Source organism: Petromyzon marinus, chromosome 1, assembly GCF_048934315.1.
Source record: "Petromyzon marinus isolate PM22_M1 ecotype Great Lakes invasive population chromosome 1, UKy_Petmar_22M1.pri1.0, whole genome shotgun sequence".
In the NCBI taxonomy this organism is placed as follows: Eukaryota; Metazoa; Chordata; class Hyperoartia; order Petromyzontiformes; family Petromyzontidae; genus Petromyzon; species Petromyzon marinus.
The window spans coordinates 4,083,328-4,101,664 of NC_133667.1; the positions used below are offsets into that span (position 1 = coordinate 4,083,328).

General features: G+C 47.2%; 1 protein-coding gene across 4 annotated transcripts in view; it reads right to left on the reverse strand.

Annotated features, from left to right (window-relative positions):
* The window catches only part of LOC116941423 (uncharacterized), a 75,791-nt gene that overhangs the window by 23,866 nt on the left and 33,588 nt on the right, over window positions 1-18,337 (reverse strand). For 3 of the 4 annotated variants that reach the window (XM_076053743.1, XM_076053700.1, XM_032952521.2), the window contains exons 3-7: window positions 8,856-8,886; window positions 8,317-8,403; window positions 7,181-7,297; window positions 4,763-5,773; window positions 3,671-3,796 (exon numbers count right to left, since the gene is read on the reverse strand). In XM_076053743.1, coding sequence (XP_075909858.1) covers window positions 3,671-3,796; window positions 4,763-5,773; window positions 7,181-7,297; window positions 8,317-8,403; window positions 8,856-8,886 — 1,372 coding nt within the window. Of the gene's footprint in view, window positions 1-3,670; window positions 3,797-4,762; window positions 5,774-7,180; window positions 7,298-8,316; window positions 8,404-8,855; window positions 8,887-9,944; window positions 10,036-18,337 lie in introns of all 4 variants that reach the window. The other variant, XM_076053803.1, reaches the window with a different exon arrangement.

Sequence of the window (18,337 nt, forward strand, 5' to 3'; positions counted from 1 at the left end):
TGCAGACGACGGACAGAATCTTGGCGAGTACAGTACAATATGATACGATACGTTCAATGCATTTATGATACGTAGCTTTAGCGATTTCATTTTAGGGTTACCACGATACGTTCAATGCATGTTAAAAGTTTTTTTTTTGTAGCAGATAGGATTGTTTCCTGAAAAAAACTTTCCATTAATCTACAGTTCATATAGGTAGGCTAAGAATTTACCTTGTTTTTTTACTTTACATTTTACTGTGCAATACAGTATTGTAATTAATAAATACATACGGTATTTAGTTTATGCAGTGCGGTACTGTTAATCGCTCTGTTCAGCTAAATTATAACCATTCTTTAAGACTCCTGGGTAGGCCAGGCCATCTTCGACTTACGATATTTTTGACTTACGATGGGGTCGTCGTAACGCATCTCCATCGTAAGTAGAGGACTACCTGTATTTCACTCACTTTGACTCCCCAGAATCCCTGCCCTGGGGATAGACACCAGGAGGGATGGATCAGGAGGTGGGGGGGGGGGGGGGCGGAGAGGGGGTGCCGACCCCACAGAGCCTCGCCGCTCGTCCACCGTGGGGACGGTGATGCTGACTCCGGCCCCGTGCCGGGCTGGCAGAGCCTGGTTCTAGCAATCGTAGGAACACGGCACGATGTTCCCCCTGCCCAAGGGCCCTAGGTCAGTTCCCATTACTGCTGCTATCCACGTTCCCATGGAAGGGGCCAGTTTCTCCATGGGGATAGCAACCACTGACTTACCCTAGTAAGTTCACAAGCCAAGTCAATCCCCTTCGATATTTGAGGGATAAAAGTTCAATTTTAGAGTAAGCTAATTCTAAAATGAGTGTGCTTAGTGTAAGAATTGCTTTTTTACATTCAGGAATGGGTAGGAAACGTAAGCTTCACCGCAACAACGAGGGTAGAGTCTTGGGTTCAAAGGATTGTAACGTGTGATCGGACACACATTCTGGATTTACAATTGACCCTTTTTTTGCTAAAAATTAAAATTATTTTATGCAATCGCTAGTGCGGATAACCAAATCAGAGTGAATAATCCCAGGTAGAGAGCAATGTTGCGATGTGGCACGCAAGCTGCAGCCAGCTCTCCATGAGCGTGGATGTTTAGACCGGCAAACCTCACGATTCCGAGTCACACGTGCGCGCCGCAGTACTACCCGGCCAACGTTTTGTTCGTACTTTACCCCAAAAGAGCAGCAAAATAGAACCACTGACTCCATGCAGCCAGTGCCAGATGACGCTAGTGCGGGGTCTGTAGCACATGTTATAAAGGGGTCCTAAATAATAAAAAAACACAAAAAAATTTTACTTGCATAGTAAAGTAATTCTATTTTTTCATTTGCTATACGTAAAAGTTGAAGGCAGTATAGTACTATAGTAATAAAGCAAGCGCAGAATCACTGAACCGGCGTTGATAGCTTGAAAGTAATTTAACGCGGGGCCCTTAAAAGTGCGGGGCCCGTACCATGTGTAGCTACTTTTGCTACTAGGATAATCCGGCACTGCATGCAGCGCAGTTTGGCGGTGTGTGGTTACGGTATCAAGCTACCTGAAGAGGCAGCTAGACAACCAACGGGGTTATCCGATGAGCAATCAACACCGCAAGACGCTGCACATGCGGATATATCTTCTTGGTAGAATCGTACGAAACATTTTCGCAGCTGTTTGATAAAAACCCGGAGCAGCTTTGGAAAACTGCAACTCTTGTTCAGTGAGCAGTTTATAGCCAATGCCCGTCCTTGCTCTGTCTATATATATAGAGGATGCTAATGTGCAGTGTAATCACCACATCAATCTGACGTCAAAATCAAGGCAAGGGAATTACGAACTGAATGGGTTTTTTTTATTATAATGTATTGGCAGCAGGACTGAGTGATTCACGTTGTGTGTCTGGAGCACTCAGTGGCCTGGCTAAGATGGACTGCAACATAATTTTTACGTAGATTATTTTTGTCATCGACGGGTATACCGCACGAAACACAGGTGCATTCTATATATATAAAATAACTGTGTTGCATGTTTGCAATTTGCTAAATGTATGACACAATGCGAAAATGGGAAAATAGATCAATCGTAACTTAAAATGAAACGGATTAATGTAAAAATCAGAGCTGCCAATGGATGGTAACCTCGGTTCTTCAAAATACACAGTCATGTCGAACAAAGCCTTCTCATATTCGCTCCTCCACATTAAAGTAAACATTAAAGCATTTTGTACGAACAGTAATACCCACAACAGTCGACAATAGCACTGCCTCCCAACGGGAAGTAAACCGGAGGTTGATGTTCTGTGTAATAGCCCTTTCTTCCAAACAGACAGACAGAGAGAGAGTAGAGAGACTGACGGACTTTACGTTTGGAAATTGGACTTGGCGCTGTCAGGGGCCATGTGAGAGGGAGTGAGCGTGGTACACAAAATGGTTAAACAAGCAGCGTGTGTAGCCGTGACCCCCATATTCTATCAGCACACAGAAAGAAAATATATCTCCCCGGGTCATGTGATTCGCTCCGTGTAGCGGTGAGCTTTGCACGTTCACAGCAGCTGAACACGAGGCAATCAGCCGCACGCGCGCGGTGCCTCGTGTTGGAGGGGCCGTCTATGCACAACGGGGTCACTCTGCTCGTTGAGGTCACTGGAAACACAGGACTCTGCTAATGAGGCACGGATGTAGAGTTCGATGCTTGCACAAATGATGCTCTGAAACAATGCTCCAGGAAGCCCTTTGGCTTGCGAACTTTGAGATTCCCTCTTTATTTCGATTTGCTGTTTGTTTAGTCACGTTTTTAGTTTCTAAAGAGGAAGCATATCATGAGAAAATCAACCCCCTGCAGAGTAGAGAGTTCACCACGGTTGTCCCATTTCTTTATTATTGATCCACCAAAGCAGCAGCGTGGAACACCGCTTCTCTTTCCTGCCTGGAACTCGAACGACAGAGGGGCCCCTTTTTTAGTTTCCCGTGGAGGTACGAGACGGACTGTGGCTTCACAGCGCTATGATGGATGGGGAAAGCACGGAGAGACGTTCAGCCAGCAAGCGGATACCAAGGCTGACCGTGACCCCGGTGACGGCGTGGATGATTGCGACGCTGGTGGTGGTCAAGGCGCACCACGCATGGCCGCGCGCCAAGTTCCACTGCCTCTTATCGTCCGCGGACATGACGCAGCCCAGAGGAGTCGAGGAGCGACCTCCTCTGCAATCCGTGTTCAGCCGCGGCTCTGAGTTATCCACAAGTGGTCTCCGAAAAGTGCCACATTGCTCACGGATTTGAGCTGTTACCCTGAAGTGGTGGAAACTATCCACAAATGTCCACGTTGGGGATAAAAGGCGTTTTTTTTTTGTGAAGAGATCGATGATAGGCACCCCTCTGTTAGTTTACTGCGACCAAGGCAAGTTTTGCCATTTACTTTGTAAGCCAAACACGCTTGGTTTTGTTCTTAATTCTCAGAGTAATGATCTTTTCTAGGAAACAAACGTCAGATTGTAAATGTGCTGAGCAACACAGCTACTTTACGATTTGAATGAGTCCATTGCAGAGAAGATTTTTACTAATAAAGAATGGCATATGCTTACTGTATAAGCCCTGCCAGGGATTATGTATGTAGCTATAATATAACAAATTTCAAATCACTCAACGTAATGTGTGTGTGTTATTGACTTGCATTCGGTTCCCAGGAGGTGCTGCTGCTGCTGCTGCTACTGGTTTGGACGGGAGTCACTATAATTGAGTCACGAGGAAAGCCGCCTTCCATCATCTTCACAGCAGAATAAAGTCGCTCCATCTCCGCCTGCCACCAAAAACAGCAAAAACGACAACATCAACACAGCCCCTGCACCCAGCTCACAGACCTGAGGCCCCTGCACACAGCCCTCACTGTGAGACCCCTGCACACAGCCCTCACTGTGAGACCCCTGCACCCTGCACACAGCCCTCACTGTGAGACCCCTACACCCAGCACACAGCCCTCACTGTGAGACCCCTGCACACAGCCCTCACTGTGAGACCCCTGCACCCAGCACACAGCCCTCACTGAGAGACCCCTGCACCCTGCACACAGCCCTCACTGTGAGACCCCTGCACCCAGCACACAGCCCTGACTGAGAGACCGCTGCACTGATGAAACTCGTAGATTTCACTACAGGCCTCTGACATCACGATCAGCGGTGACGGAGGGAAACGTACAGAGGGAGACAGGCGAGACTGGTGCGAGAGGCCACTGCACTCTAGAAATGCATGGCTCCATAATGTATAGACTGCTTGTCGATTAATTCGAATATATCAATACATCAAAACAGATTAAACATTCACTCAGTGACGGACAATGCATCGCGTGGAACCACTGTTAATAGAGGCATGTATTGGTTCATGGCAATTACCTGCTTGGATGCACTTACACACTCCGCCGCCACTGATCACCACTATTCACAATTCAAGTTGGAGAGATTAATTGAAACATGATATATATACACACCAGATGCTTATTTATTTGTGTGGCAGATATGACAACAGGCTTAGCTTTTAGATCGTAGGGCATAGCCATGCTGAAGTATTTATATATTCCAGAATGTAGCCTGCAAGACGTGATAAGCCATGGAAGTAATTCTGTACATTGTGAGCATCTTTCACATTGGTGTGCATTATTTTCCCGCACGCGTATGTTGCCAGCTAATGGAGACTCTTATTTGCTGAGGCATTAGTAAAACGAACGGCGATCTGTGTGTAGTACGAACGTCTAACCGCAAGCCCCTCTCACCTCGATCTCCTTCTGCTTGTTCAAGAGCTGCTGTTGGCTTGACTGGGCCGTCTCGTCCCTGCTGCTCTGCTGCGCTTGCTGCTGCAGGCCGCAGTCGAATGACTCCGCATTCCGGCTGGACGGAAGCTTCAGGGCGCTTGCGCTGCCTCCGCTGCCTTGGTACTCGCCGGAGTAGGCACGGCTCACTGGGCCTGCTCCTGAGCTGCTATTGAACTCGGTGGAGTACGTGCTGCTCGCTGGTCTCGCTGTTGTGCTGCTCTGGTACTCGCTAGAGTACGCGCTGCTCGCCGGTTTGGCGGACGTGCCGCTTTGATATTCAACGCTGGAATAGCTGTTCACTGGGCCTGCTCCTGAGCTGCTATTGAACTCGGTGGAGTACGTGCTGCTCGCTGGTCTCGCTGTTGTGCTGCTCTGGTACTCGCTAGAGTACGCGCTGCTCGCCGGTTTGGCGGACGTGCCGCTTTGATATTCAACGCTGGAATAGCTGTTCACTGGGCCTGCTCCTGCGCTGCGATTGAACTTGGTGGAGTACGTGCTGCTCGCTGGTCTCGCTGTTGTGCTGCTCTGGTACTCGCTAGAGTACGCGCTGCTCGCCGGTTTGGCGGACGTGCCGCTTTGATATTCAACGCTGGAATAGCTGTTCACTGGGCCTGCTCCTGCGCTGCGATTGAACTCGGTGGAGTACGTGCTGCTCGCTGGCCTCGCTGCTGTGCTGCTCTGGTACTCGCTAGAGTACGTGGTGCTCGCCGGCTTAGCGGACGCGTTGCTCTGGTGCTCGCTGGAGTAGGTGGATCCTGCCGGTTTGGAGGCTGCGCCGCCTTGGTACTCGAAGGAGTAGGAGCTGCTGCTCGCTGGTTTTCCGGCCGTATTGTGTTGGAAGCTGCCGGAGGCAAAGCTCGAGCCGAGCACCGAGCCGTTGGATGGAGACGGGTGGCTCGAGCCAAATGATGAAAACGTTTCTGATGAGCTGCGATTCTTCTGCAGCAGGGACCCAACTTTCTTCAACTCCTCCTGCGACGCAAACAAACGCAGTCGTCCGCACGCAGGGTTTAGGGTGCTTCACAGGTATGGTTTGAGGCTTTTGGGGCCTACCACAAATGGATTTGTGCTTACACCCACCACATACACGGTTTACAAATCCCATATACAGACAGACTTCACTTAGCACTCAAGATGCGTTCCTGGACAAGTGAGCCCTTATCTAATTGATGCCAAAAGGGGTCATTCGCATCCCCATATATATGGGGATGCGTTCCCAACATCGTTATTTCTTTCCCATGATCAATATATGAGGGCTTCATTGGGGTATTGGTAATAGCAAAAATAATACAGGTGGTAAACTTTATTTCATAAATAATAATAATTTATTTTGAAAGCATTAGTATTATGTAATGCACTTAAGAATGCATTCTACTGTACTTCCACAAGGCAGCGGTGGGTGACAAGACTGGAGCTGCTGGTACTCCAAATCTGCATCTTCTTGATACCCTCAGTCTAAACTTCTGTGGTGAGGTTTTTCTCCTAGGTGGAACATAACACTCTATCCTGGTCTTCGTGAGTTCTCGCCTGGCTAAACGAATATATAATTTTTTTTAAAGGAAATCGTGACCACGAATCACGGTGGGGTGTGGTCTGGTTGGCTCAGCTTACGTCGCTCTCATTGGCTGAGAGAATGATGGGGGCGGGTACGTTTCCTCGGCCAGTGACGTTGTTCTCACTCGCAAGCACTTCGTAGATTTTTTAACATTTCCTTAACTTATTCATTAAACAAAAATTTCGAGGACAAGCACTATAACGAATCGGCATTCTACGGGGTTGCGCTTAGAAGAGAGGTCTGCCTGTACGGTAAAACTCTCCTCTATCAATCCTCCTATTAGCTACTCTTCCTAATTATCCATGTCTCTGTATCGATCTGCAGATCTTCCTATAATACATGAAGTGGTTCTTATTATTATTATCCACACTTACCCACGGATAAGAGGTACAACCCAGAAGCTGATGACAAATTCACCTCATTATCTGCGCTAATCTGTTTCTTCAAGAAGCTATCAAAATAGCTCGTGATATGCCCGTGTGTATATACAGCAAAAAGTAGTAGGGGATTTATGTAAATTATAATGTGTGTTTGTGTGTCTGTATGCTCATCAGTTGACTAAGATATTTCAGTCATCTCAGCCAGGAGCGATCCTTCCACACCTCATGTGAGGGTGTGGAAGTGCACCAAGCCCAGCACAATCGCTGTGGTGACCTCAATCTTCACTTGGGGGTGAATGGCAGCTATTTTTCTTGTTATGCACATATCCGTCAAGATATGCATGCTCAGAGGAATCTGATACTGCTGTGAGTGCCATTGTATGCATGCCTATGAATGTAAATGGATCTGTGTATGCTGTGTACACTTAGCAAGGTGAGTTGTACCTCTATGAATGCATCCGGCCTCCCATTACTCGAGAAGGACTCTGATGTGTAAGTTGACTGGACCGCGCCTGGCTGGTTCATGCTCCCTAGCATTGCCTCAGCCTTGGCAAGCTCCACCTGTTCACCAAGCATAAATGCAACCATGATGTCAACTCCACTAACAGTCACAAAATGTGACAGGGTCACACTTGCAAGGTCAGACATAATGCAAGGGTCAGAGCACTTAGCCACTGGTGCCACGTGGCCGAGCAGCAGCATCACGGCCCGGGCCTAGGTCCTCACACTGTAAATTACTCATCCTTCCGATTTCCTATCTCCATGCTGTATTCCTATCCCCGTGATCTTAAAAAGAAAGAACATTTTCAAACAAATGTATCACGGGTATATGTTAAGGCGAGAGTATATACGAGTACAATATTTAGCTTTCATAACGACTAAAGCTGTATACTCTTTTTTATCACTAACTGGTTTTGGGATTGGCCTGGCTCTGAGCGTGGGGCACGGCCTGTGAAGTGAGCCGGGCCAGCAGCTAGCTTGGTGGACCTGATTTGGATCGTAACGCAGGCAGCACTTGGCGCTGTAGGAGGGGCGTCCTCTTCGGCCCCGTCCAGTGCAAACACCACGCTGCCAGCACAGCTCATGATGGCCGTGGAAATTAATCATTCATGGGCCAATTGAACGGAATTTTGGATTGGCACCTTTTTTTCCCAGCATTGCACCCAGTGGTGTAAATTCCTGCAAGTAAGTCCATCAGGAATCATGTGGATATTTTGGCCACAGTTCACCGTGTGGAATGGACATTGAACAATTGTAGCACTGGACCCCAGCAACCAATCAGCAGCTGTGGAGTGCAGAGAGCACTCAGGCACGGGCTTCCTGAGGTCATTGCGCTAGCCCCACCGACAGAGCAAGTCAGCCAATCAGGCTCCAGTCCATCTCGTGTACAGTGTGCAAAAGACAACAATTAAACTGTACAAAAATCGTCAAATGTGACTTCATTGGGCAACTCCTCTATACGATTATCAGTTGTCTTACAGGGGACACCGTGAATTCTCTCTCTCACAAAAAACAAACTATTTCAGCCATCCGATATGAGCAGAGGGTTATAGAAACCGTGTTCGTGATGAGTATTGAACCTTGATGGCATCGATGTCATTGTTCATTCTCGTATCCTGCCCTCTCCCTCCAGTTGTTGCAAATGAACCAGGGCTGGTGGAGTTGGACTGCAAACGCACACATGACACAACGCGATACAGCGCGCCAACACGCGCACACAGAGATCCCCGTGTTCTCACGGTGAGGCAGTTGCGACGCAGCCCACAAGTCAAGCGAGTGTGCGTGAACAAATATAATCACGCGCTCTGCGGACAATCGTACGACACGGCTTCCACTTGGGTGCCATGGCAGCCCTTTGCCTTTGTGAAGCCCACGAGACGAACAAGAGGCTGGCGTGGGCAGGCACACCACGCCCGGCTGCATTCAACTCCGCACTGTCAATGCCAACGTTCTCAGGCACGAAGCACGGCCTCCGCTGCTCTTGGCGAAGCCCATGCGGAGTTGTCACACGGGCACACGGAGAAGCCGTCGCTAGCCGGCACCGCCACCAGGGACCATCGGTGGACTGCTAGCGGGTTAGGCGTTAGTGATGTGCGATGCAGGCTGATGCAATACTCACACTCCCCGAGCTCGAAGGCTGTCTGTACTCCCTAAACACGCACACAAATTGCAGTGCAGAGACACAGTGAGTTCAGGTAAAACAGGTCTCTTAACTAGCGCACGGCTTAAATACTTGTTTCATTACAGCACTCTAAAAGTGCCACACCACAGCGGCGGCAACAACAACACACATTTTTCTCGATGTGAGCAGAGTTTGAACATGTGCTGTTATGATTATGGTCTCACTACCATTCACTGCCAGTTCACGAAACATGCACCATGCAGAAAATACGCAACTGACACAAACAAGAACACGCTGTGTGATGTGTGTCTATGACCAGCTTCCCCTGCCCCTGATATCTCAACGAATCACAAGCAGAGGCTGTTGGGCGAAGAGGTGGACGCCAGGTGACGAGGCTGTGATTGGAGCCGACGTCTGGAGGAGCCCACGTGACTTCACTGAAGCTCCACTCTGATGACAAGGGTCGAGTGCCCCACCGTTCCTATGAGTTATCTTATTTTATATTTCTACAGCACCTTAGCTCAAGGCACTTTACGTAGTTTAGGGGGCGGTAACAAAAAACCGAGCGATTTAGATGACAGGGGACGTGCAAGGGCCGAGGAATGAGTGTTGTTTTTTTTTCAGTTTTCAGTTAATTTATTTTGGTATAGCCCTGTGAGCCATTCGGCTCTTTAATCGGGTGCAACCACAACAAACAAAAAAACAAAAACACGAACAAGAAAAACATCTTAAAGTGACTATGTGACTGTGCAAACAGACAATCCATTAAAAACACCAGCAAAATATTCCTGAAAAACGCACCGTACACCAACGCTGTGTGCAAAAAAATCCCAGTGGGATGCAAGTCAACAGAGGGCAACATAGGGGTCAAAGAAACGGCAGGGGTGGGACGGGATGGAGTGGAGGTGTGAGGGGAGTGAAGAGGAAGGGAATGGGCAGTGGAGAAGAGGCGAGGCTTTGAGTGAGGAACGAAAGGAGGTTAAATAAGCGACGTTAGCAGCACGGGTTCAATGCGATCAAAGAGAACCTTCTGGAGACGCATGGCGTCAGGGTCATTCGCGCGTCCCACTAGGATGTTAAAATCACCAGCGATGATGACCTGGGATTTCTAGGTAGACGGGGCCGCTGGGTACTCAGTCAGCTCCGAGCAGACCGCATCTTTGACAGATCCGCGGCTCTGTACAGCAGAATGAAGACCGGAGTGAATCTAGATTTGAAGTTTACGTGATCCTCACCGAAAGAACCAAAGAGTAAGACCAGAGCGGTTACGAGTAAAATGCGGCGATCAGGTTTGTGTGCAGAAGTGGGACAGGTTGTGGGCTTCACGAGACCGCGAGGGGTGGCGTTTGCCAGACGGAGGCCTTCATGAAGCAGAGGACAGGACAGTGGCTGATGGTGGTGGTGGTGATGATGATGATGGATAAGGGGCCGTCCATAAATGACGTCACGCACCTAGGGGGGGTGGGGGGTCAGACATGTGTGACGATGTGTGACGAGGGGGGGGGGTTTGAGAAGTCTGACGTCACATCAAAATGCGCAACTTTAAACATCAGAGTGCAGTGCCACATTAAATGTGCACTACAATGACAATAGTTTAAAGCGATTTGAAGCATGTTTGATGGTTTTAGGGGAGGGGGGCAGAGCTTTGTGACGTCATATTTGAGGGGGAACCTGACTTTTTGTGACACCGTGTGACGAGGGGGGGGGGGGTCAAAAATCGTCCAAAATCGCGTGACGTCATTTATGGACGGCCCCTTAAGAGAAGATGACAAAATATGAAGAAGATAATGGAGATAACAAGACAGAATAAGATCAAAATGGTGTCTCGGCTGCCACCATTTGCACCAGTCCTGATCTCACCACAGCTGCGTGCCAAGGCGCAACACAAAAACACAAAACACTTGGCCATTACTATCGGCCTATTATGTATGATTTTTATTTGATGAGAGGCGTTATACAAATTCCACCTATTCTCCACACTTATCCATAGATGGGGATCGCCTTTGGGAGTGGTTCACACGATCGCTAAAATCGCACTCCGCTTTACACATTTTTGCAACTAACAAAAGTGGCAAATGACGCCTATGAACTGCATTCATGTACAGGTACGAGTGACCCAGAAGATGTCTCTGAAAGAGTTTTTTTTTACATTCCGATTGCCCACGTGCATCTGCGAGTGTCAACGCCGATAATGGGAGTGATTTTCCACAGATGATAGTGCCCCTTCCAATGGAGTTCCACTTTATTTCCTGTACTAGTGTCGAGGAGTTCCCAGGACGACTCGGAGACGACGTGAAGGTTAAGAGCTTGCGCCAAAGGTTTATTATAGTTTCTACATCATTAGACCTCCTTTGCCAGTACCAAAATGTAATAATAGGGTTTTTGCCATTTTTTTGGCGTCATCTGGTCGAGCACCAATTGGGTCGAGGCTCAAAAGAAAGCCGTCCCTTGGTGTGGACCAGGGGCGGAGCCAGGATTTCAGACCGGGGTGACATTCAACAAATTTTAATTTCAAGAATGATTTAGAGAGTCAGGCTGTTGAACCAGACGCCGTCGGTTGGCGACACACTCTGACAATGCAGTTGGCACGGAGTCCGCCAGACCGAGTGTCGTACACTTATACGCAGAATGTCACCCCTGTCACCCCCCCTGGCTCCGCCCCTGGTGTGGACCAATCAGTTTCAAGGACAATGCATCATATATTATCATAGTATGTTTTTTGTTTACATTTTGACTGCAGGTATTGTGGTTAATGCAGACGTGAATCCTTGTAAAAAAAGGTTTCCGTTTTGTTGCCAGAAAAAAGGGGAAAAACCCCTGTAATTATTTTATTATTATAGTTATTAACAATAAGACAAAGGGTGAACAACTTCCCAGGGGGTTAGGGGTCCCACACTGAGTCCTGCCACACGACCCCACTCTGTCTGGTCCCAGCCCGGCTAGCTCCGGTCTCTCTCTCTCTCGTGTCGGATCGGGGACCCTGCCGACTCCACCGACCGGAGAGAGAAGCACCTCCAACGGCTACCACCGTCTTCTCCCCAGACTCACCACTCGATCCCTCTACCCCTGGTTCCACCTTCACCCTTCTACCATGACCCGTTCCCACAGTGACCCCGCTTTCGTCACGGGGTCCTCCTTAAGTACTTAAGGAGACATGACGTAATTGCCCTGCCCCGCGCGCGTGACGCCGCGTTCCGTGACGTCATCGCGCTGGACGGCACACATGACGTCACGTCCCCCATTTTTCTCCTGTACATTAGTAAAGAGTGGAAATGTTAAGACAATTGTTTGGTGATGCTGCGTTGGCAGCGACACACAAGCACACCCATCAGAAAAGACTCAACACCTCCATCGATGGCACTGCCTTCAACGAAAACATATATAATTGCCGACATTTGGGGCAACGGCCCTTCTTCACGGCACATCAAAACAGAGATACCGAATCTCTGTACGGTGGGCATCTCAAGGATGTAGTAAGATATGCACAATAGTTTACCAAAGTGTGCCTCAAAATGTCGTACAACTGAATGGCATTTGTAAAATGTACCTTTTAAAGCACACACGTTTCAACTGTAACACTGGGCATAGTTTAAAATATCTTAACGAGTGTACACTGCATTTCAGGAGGATGGAACTAAACTGGAAATAAAAGTCACGGACGTCATTGCTCCTGTAACTTGGTGGTCTGCACTTCATCAATTCCAATACCTACAGTAAAGGTGGTTGCAATTCCAATACCTACAGCTCAGTGACGAGGGCCACGTTGTCTTGATGCAGCAACACTATCCATGGTGTTGGTTCTAAATCATCAACACTATCCATGGTGTTGGTTCTAACTCATCAACACTACCTGTGGTTTTGGTTCTAACTCATCAACACTATCTGTGGTGTGGTTCTAACTCATCAACACTATCCGTGGTGTTGGTTCTAACTCATCAACACTATCCGTGGTGTTGGTTCTAACTCATCAACACTATCTGTGGTGTGGTTCTAACTCATCAACACTATCCATAGTGTTGGTTCTAACTCATCAACAGTATCCGTGGTGTTGGTTCTAACTCATCAACATCCATAGTGTTGGTTCTAACTCATCAACACTATCCATAGTGTTGGTTCTAACTCATCAATACTATCCATAGTGTTGGTTCTAACTCATCAACACTATCCGTGGTGTTGGTTCTAACTCATCAACACTATCCGTGGTGTGGTTCTCACTCATCAACACTATCTGTGGTGTTGGTTCTAACTCATCAACACTATCTGTGGTGTTGGTTCTAACTCATCAACTCTATCCGTGGTGTTGGTTCTAACTCATCAACACTATCCATAGTGTTGGTTCTAACTCATCAATACTATCCGTAGTGTTGGTTCTAACTCATCAACACTATCTGTGGTGTTGGTTCTAACTCATCAACACTATCTGTGGTGTTGGTTCTAACTCATCAATACTATCCGTGGTGTTGGTTCTAACTCATCAACACTATCCGTGGTGTTGGTTCTAACTCATCAACACTATCTGTGGTGTTGGTTCTAACTCATCAACACTATCCGTGGTGTTGGTTCTAACTCATCAACACTCTCCGTGGTGTTGGTTCTAACTCACCAACACTATCCGTGGGGTGGTTCTAACTCATCAACACTATCCGTGGTGTGGTTCTAACTCATCAACACTATCCACGGTGTTGGTTCTCACTCATCAACACTATCTGTGGTGTTGGTTCTAACTTATCAACACTATCTGTGGTGTTGGTTCTAACTCATCAACTCTATCCGTGGTGTTGGTTCTAACTCATCAACACTATTCATAGTGTTGGTTCTAACTCATCAATACTATCCATAGTGTTGGTTCTAACTCATCAACACTATCCGTGGTGTGGTTCTAACTCATCAACACTATCTGTGGTGTGGTTCTAACTCATCAACACTATCCGTGGTGTGGTTCTAGCTTATCAACACTATCCATGGTGTGGTTCTAACTCATCAACACTATCCGTGGTGTGGTTCTAACTCATCAACACTATCCGTGGTGTTGGTTTCTCACTCATCAACACTATCCGTGGCGTGGTTCTAACTCATCAACACTATCCGTGGTGTTGGTTTCTCACTCATCAACACTATCCGTGGTGTTGGTTCTAACTCATCAACACTATCCGTGGTGTGGTTCTAACTCATCAACACTATCCATGGTGTTGGTTCTAACTCATCAACACTATCCGTGGTGTGGTTCTAAGTCATCAACACTATCCGTGGTGTGGTTCTAAGTCATCAACACTATCCGTGGTGTTGGTTCTAACTCATCAACACTATCCGTGGTGTGGTTCTAACTCATCAACACTATCCGTGGTGTGGTTCTAACTCATCAACACTATCCGTGGTGTTGGTTCTAACTCATCAACATTATCCGTGGTGTTGGTTCTAACTCATCAACACTATCCGTGGTGTTGGTTCTAACTCATCAACACTATCTGTGGTGTTGGTTCTAACTCATCAACACTATCCGTGGTGTTGGTTCTAACTCATCAACACTCTCCGTGGTGTTGGTTCTAACTCACCAACACTATCCGTGGGGTGGTTCTAACTCATCAACACTATCCGTGGTGTGGTTCTAACTCATCAACACTATCCACGGTGTTGGTTCTCACTCATCAACACTATCTGTGGTGTTGGTTCTAACTTATCAACACTATCTGTGGTGTTGGTTCTAACTCATCAACTCTATCCGTGGTGTTGGTTCTAACTCATCAACACTATTCATAGTGTTGGTTCTAACTCATCAATACTATCCATAGTGTTGGTTCTAACTCATCAACACTATCCGTGGTGTGGTTCTAACTCATCAACACTATCTGTGGTGTGGTTCTAACTCATCAACACTATCCGTGGTGTGGTTCTAGCTTATCAACACTATCCGTGGTGTGGTTCTAACTCATCAACACTATCCGTGGTGTGGTTCTAACTCATCAACACTATCCGTGGTGTTGGTTTCTCACTCATCAACACTATCCGTGGCGTGGTTCTAACTCATCAACACTATCCGTGGTGTTGGTTTCTCACTCATCAACACTATCCATGGTGTTGGTTCTAACTCATCAACACTATCCGTGGTGTGGTTGTAAGTCATCAACACTATCCGTGGTGTGGTTCTAAGTCATCAACACTATCCGTGGTGTTGGTTCTAACTCATCAACACTATCCGTGGTGTGGTTCTAACTCATCAACACTATCCGTGGTGTTGGTTCTAACTCATCAACATTATCCGTGGTGTTGGTTCTAACTCATCAACACTATCCGTGGTGTTGGTTCTAACTCATCAACACTATCCGTGGCGTGGTTCTAGCTCATCAACACTATCCGTGGTGTTGGTTCTAACTCATCAACACTATCCGCGGTGTGGTTCTAACTCATCAACACTATCCGCGGTGTGGTTCTAACTCATCAACACTATCCGTGGTGTGGTTCTAACTCATCAACACTATCCGTGGTGTGGTTCTAGCTCATCAACACTATCCGTGGTGTGGTTCTAACTCATCAACACTATCCGTAGTGTTGGTTCTAACTCATCAACACTATCCGTGGTGTGGTTCTAACTCATCAACACTATCCGTGGTGTTGGTTTCTCACTCATCAACACTATCCGTGGCGTGGTTCTAACTCATCAACACTATCCGTGGTGTTGGTTTCTCACTCATCAACACTATCCGTGGTGTTGGTTCTAACTCATCAACACTATCCGTGGTGTGGTTCTAACTCATCAACACTATCCATGGTGTTGGTTCTAACTCATCAACACTATCCGTGGTGTGGTTCTAAGTCATCAACACTATCCGTGGTGTGGTTCTAAGTTATCAACACTATCCGTGGTGTGGTTCTAACTCATCAACACTATCCGTGGTGTGGTTCTAACTCATCAACACTATCCGTGGTGTTGGTTCTAACTCATCAACATTATCCGTGGTGTTGGTTCTAACTCATCAACACTATCCGTGGTGTTGGTTCTAACTCATCAACACTATCCGTGGCGTGGTTCTAGCTCATCAACACTATCCGTGGTGTTGGTTCTAACTCATCAACACTATCCGCGGTGTGGTTCTAACTCATCAACACTATCCGCGGTGTGGTTCTAACTCATCAACACTATCCGTGGTGTGGTTCTAACTCATCAACACTATCCGTGGTGTTGGTTCTAACTCATCAACACTATCCGTGGCGTGGTTCTAACTCATCAACACTATCCGTAGTGTGGTTCTAGCTCATCAACACTATCCGTGGTGTGGTTCTAACTCATCAACACTATCCGTAGTGTTGGTTCTAACTCATCAACACTATCCGTGGTGTGGTTCTAACTCATCAACACTATCCGTGGTGTGGTTCTAACTCATCAACACTATCCGTGGTGTGGTTCTAAGTCATCAACACTCTCCGTGGTGTGGTTCTAGCTCACCAACACTATCCGTGGTGTGGTTCTAACTCATCAACACTATCCGTGGTGTTGGTTCTAACTCATCAACATTATCCGTGGTGTTGGTTCTAACTCATCAACACTATCCGTGGTGTGGTTCTAGCTCATCAACACTATCCGTGGTGTGGTTCTAACTCATCAACACTATCCGTGGTGTTGGTTCTAACTCATCAACACTATCCGTGGTGTGGTTCTAACTCATCAACACTATCCGTGGTGTGGTTCTAACTCATCAACACTATCCGTGGTGTGGTTCTAAGTCATCACCACTCTCCGTGGTGTGGTTCTACCTCATCAACACTATCCGTGGTGTGGTTCTAACTCATCAACACTATCCGTGGTGTTGGTTCTAACTCATCAACATTATCCGTGGTGTTGGTTCTAACTCATCAACACTATCCGTGGTGTGGTTCTAACTCATCAACACTATCCGTGGTGTTGGTTCTAACTCATCAACACTATCCGTGGTGTTGGTTCAAACTCATCAACACTATCTGTGGTGTGGTTCTAACTCATAAACACTATCCGTGGTGTTGGTTCTAACTCATCAACATTATCCGTGGTGTTGGTTCTACCTCATCAACACTATCCGTGGCGTGGTTCTACCTCATCAACACTATCCGTGGCGTGGTTCTACCTCATCAACACTATTCGTGGTGTTGGTTCTAACTCATCAACACTATCCGTGGTGTTGGTTCTAACTCATCAACACTATCCGTGGCGTGGTTCTACCTCATCAACACTATCAGTGGTGTTGGTTCTAACTCATCAACACTATCCGTGGTGTTGGTTCTAACTCATCAACACTATCCGCGGTGTGGTTCTAACTCTTCAACACTCTCCGTCGTGTGGTTCCAACTCATAAACACTATCCATGGTGTTGGTTCTAACTCATCAACACTATCCATGGTGTTGGTTCTAACTCATCAACACTATCCATGGTGTGGTTTTAACTCATCAATACTATCCGCGGTGTGCTTCTAACTCATCAACACTATCCGTGGTGTTGGTTCTACCTCATCAACACTATCCGTGGCGTGGTTCTAACTCACCTATCCGAGCACAATTATGGAAGTGCCGTTATGTCTGACGCAACTGCTCCCTACGGGCCGTGCTGTTTCCCGAGTTCGATTCTGCAGTCTAACGTGCCGTAGGCAGCCCGCCGTTACCTGGGCTTCTCACAATGGCTGCTCCCCCATGCATAATGCAGGGAGCGCCACGGGGCAGCTACGCGTGGGACCAGCTGCCATCAACGGGGCAGAATACTTTACTGTCCTGTCCCAACAGGCCCCGGCGCACGGTCCGTGCAGTGCCCCTCTCCACTTTGCGAAAGCCCACACATCACTTTAAGTGTGACCCTGAGAGCTTGTTAACAGCCATTACCCATACCAATGAGAAACACGCATTTAAAATATATTTGGCTGCTATACATTAACCACGTGATTGGCCACTTCGTTGTGGTCAGGTTGCTTCTGAAAATTAATTATTTAGCTCAGTGGGCCTTTACCTGGTAAAATAAAATAAAAGTTTAGTTTAGTTTATTTACACGGATGTGCAAGACATTGTAAATAAAAACAGCACTTCAGAAATGTTTTTGCAAGAACTAACAGTTCCCCCGGTGACTACAGACTCAATGTTCTGAAATATATTATGGCCCAATGTGGGTTTGAGCAATGCTCACATCTAGGACTTGGATTTCATTTTTTTAAATCAATTATTAAAGTTGAGCTATGATCATTTAAACTCATTGGGAACCTTTTTAAACACACTCTGAAATGTTCATGTGCGTATTTCCCATCAACGTGTTATTCGTGCAGTGCTTTCCACGGCACAGCAGCCGGCACGTGCTCGCCACTCCATTGCCTTCACCAAGGTGTGACTCAACAACTCCTGCAGCTGGGACACAACTACAGCAGCAGCCACGCTGTTCAATAACACATGTCCAATATGCCACTATGCTACTGTGTCCTATCTTCATAAGCAGTGCTTTTTCCTAGAAGATACTAGAACAAGTGACCTT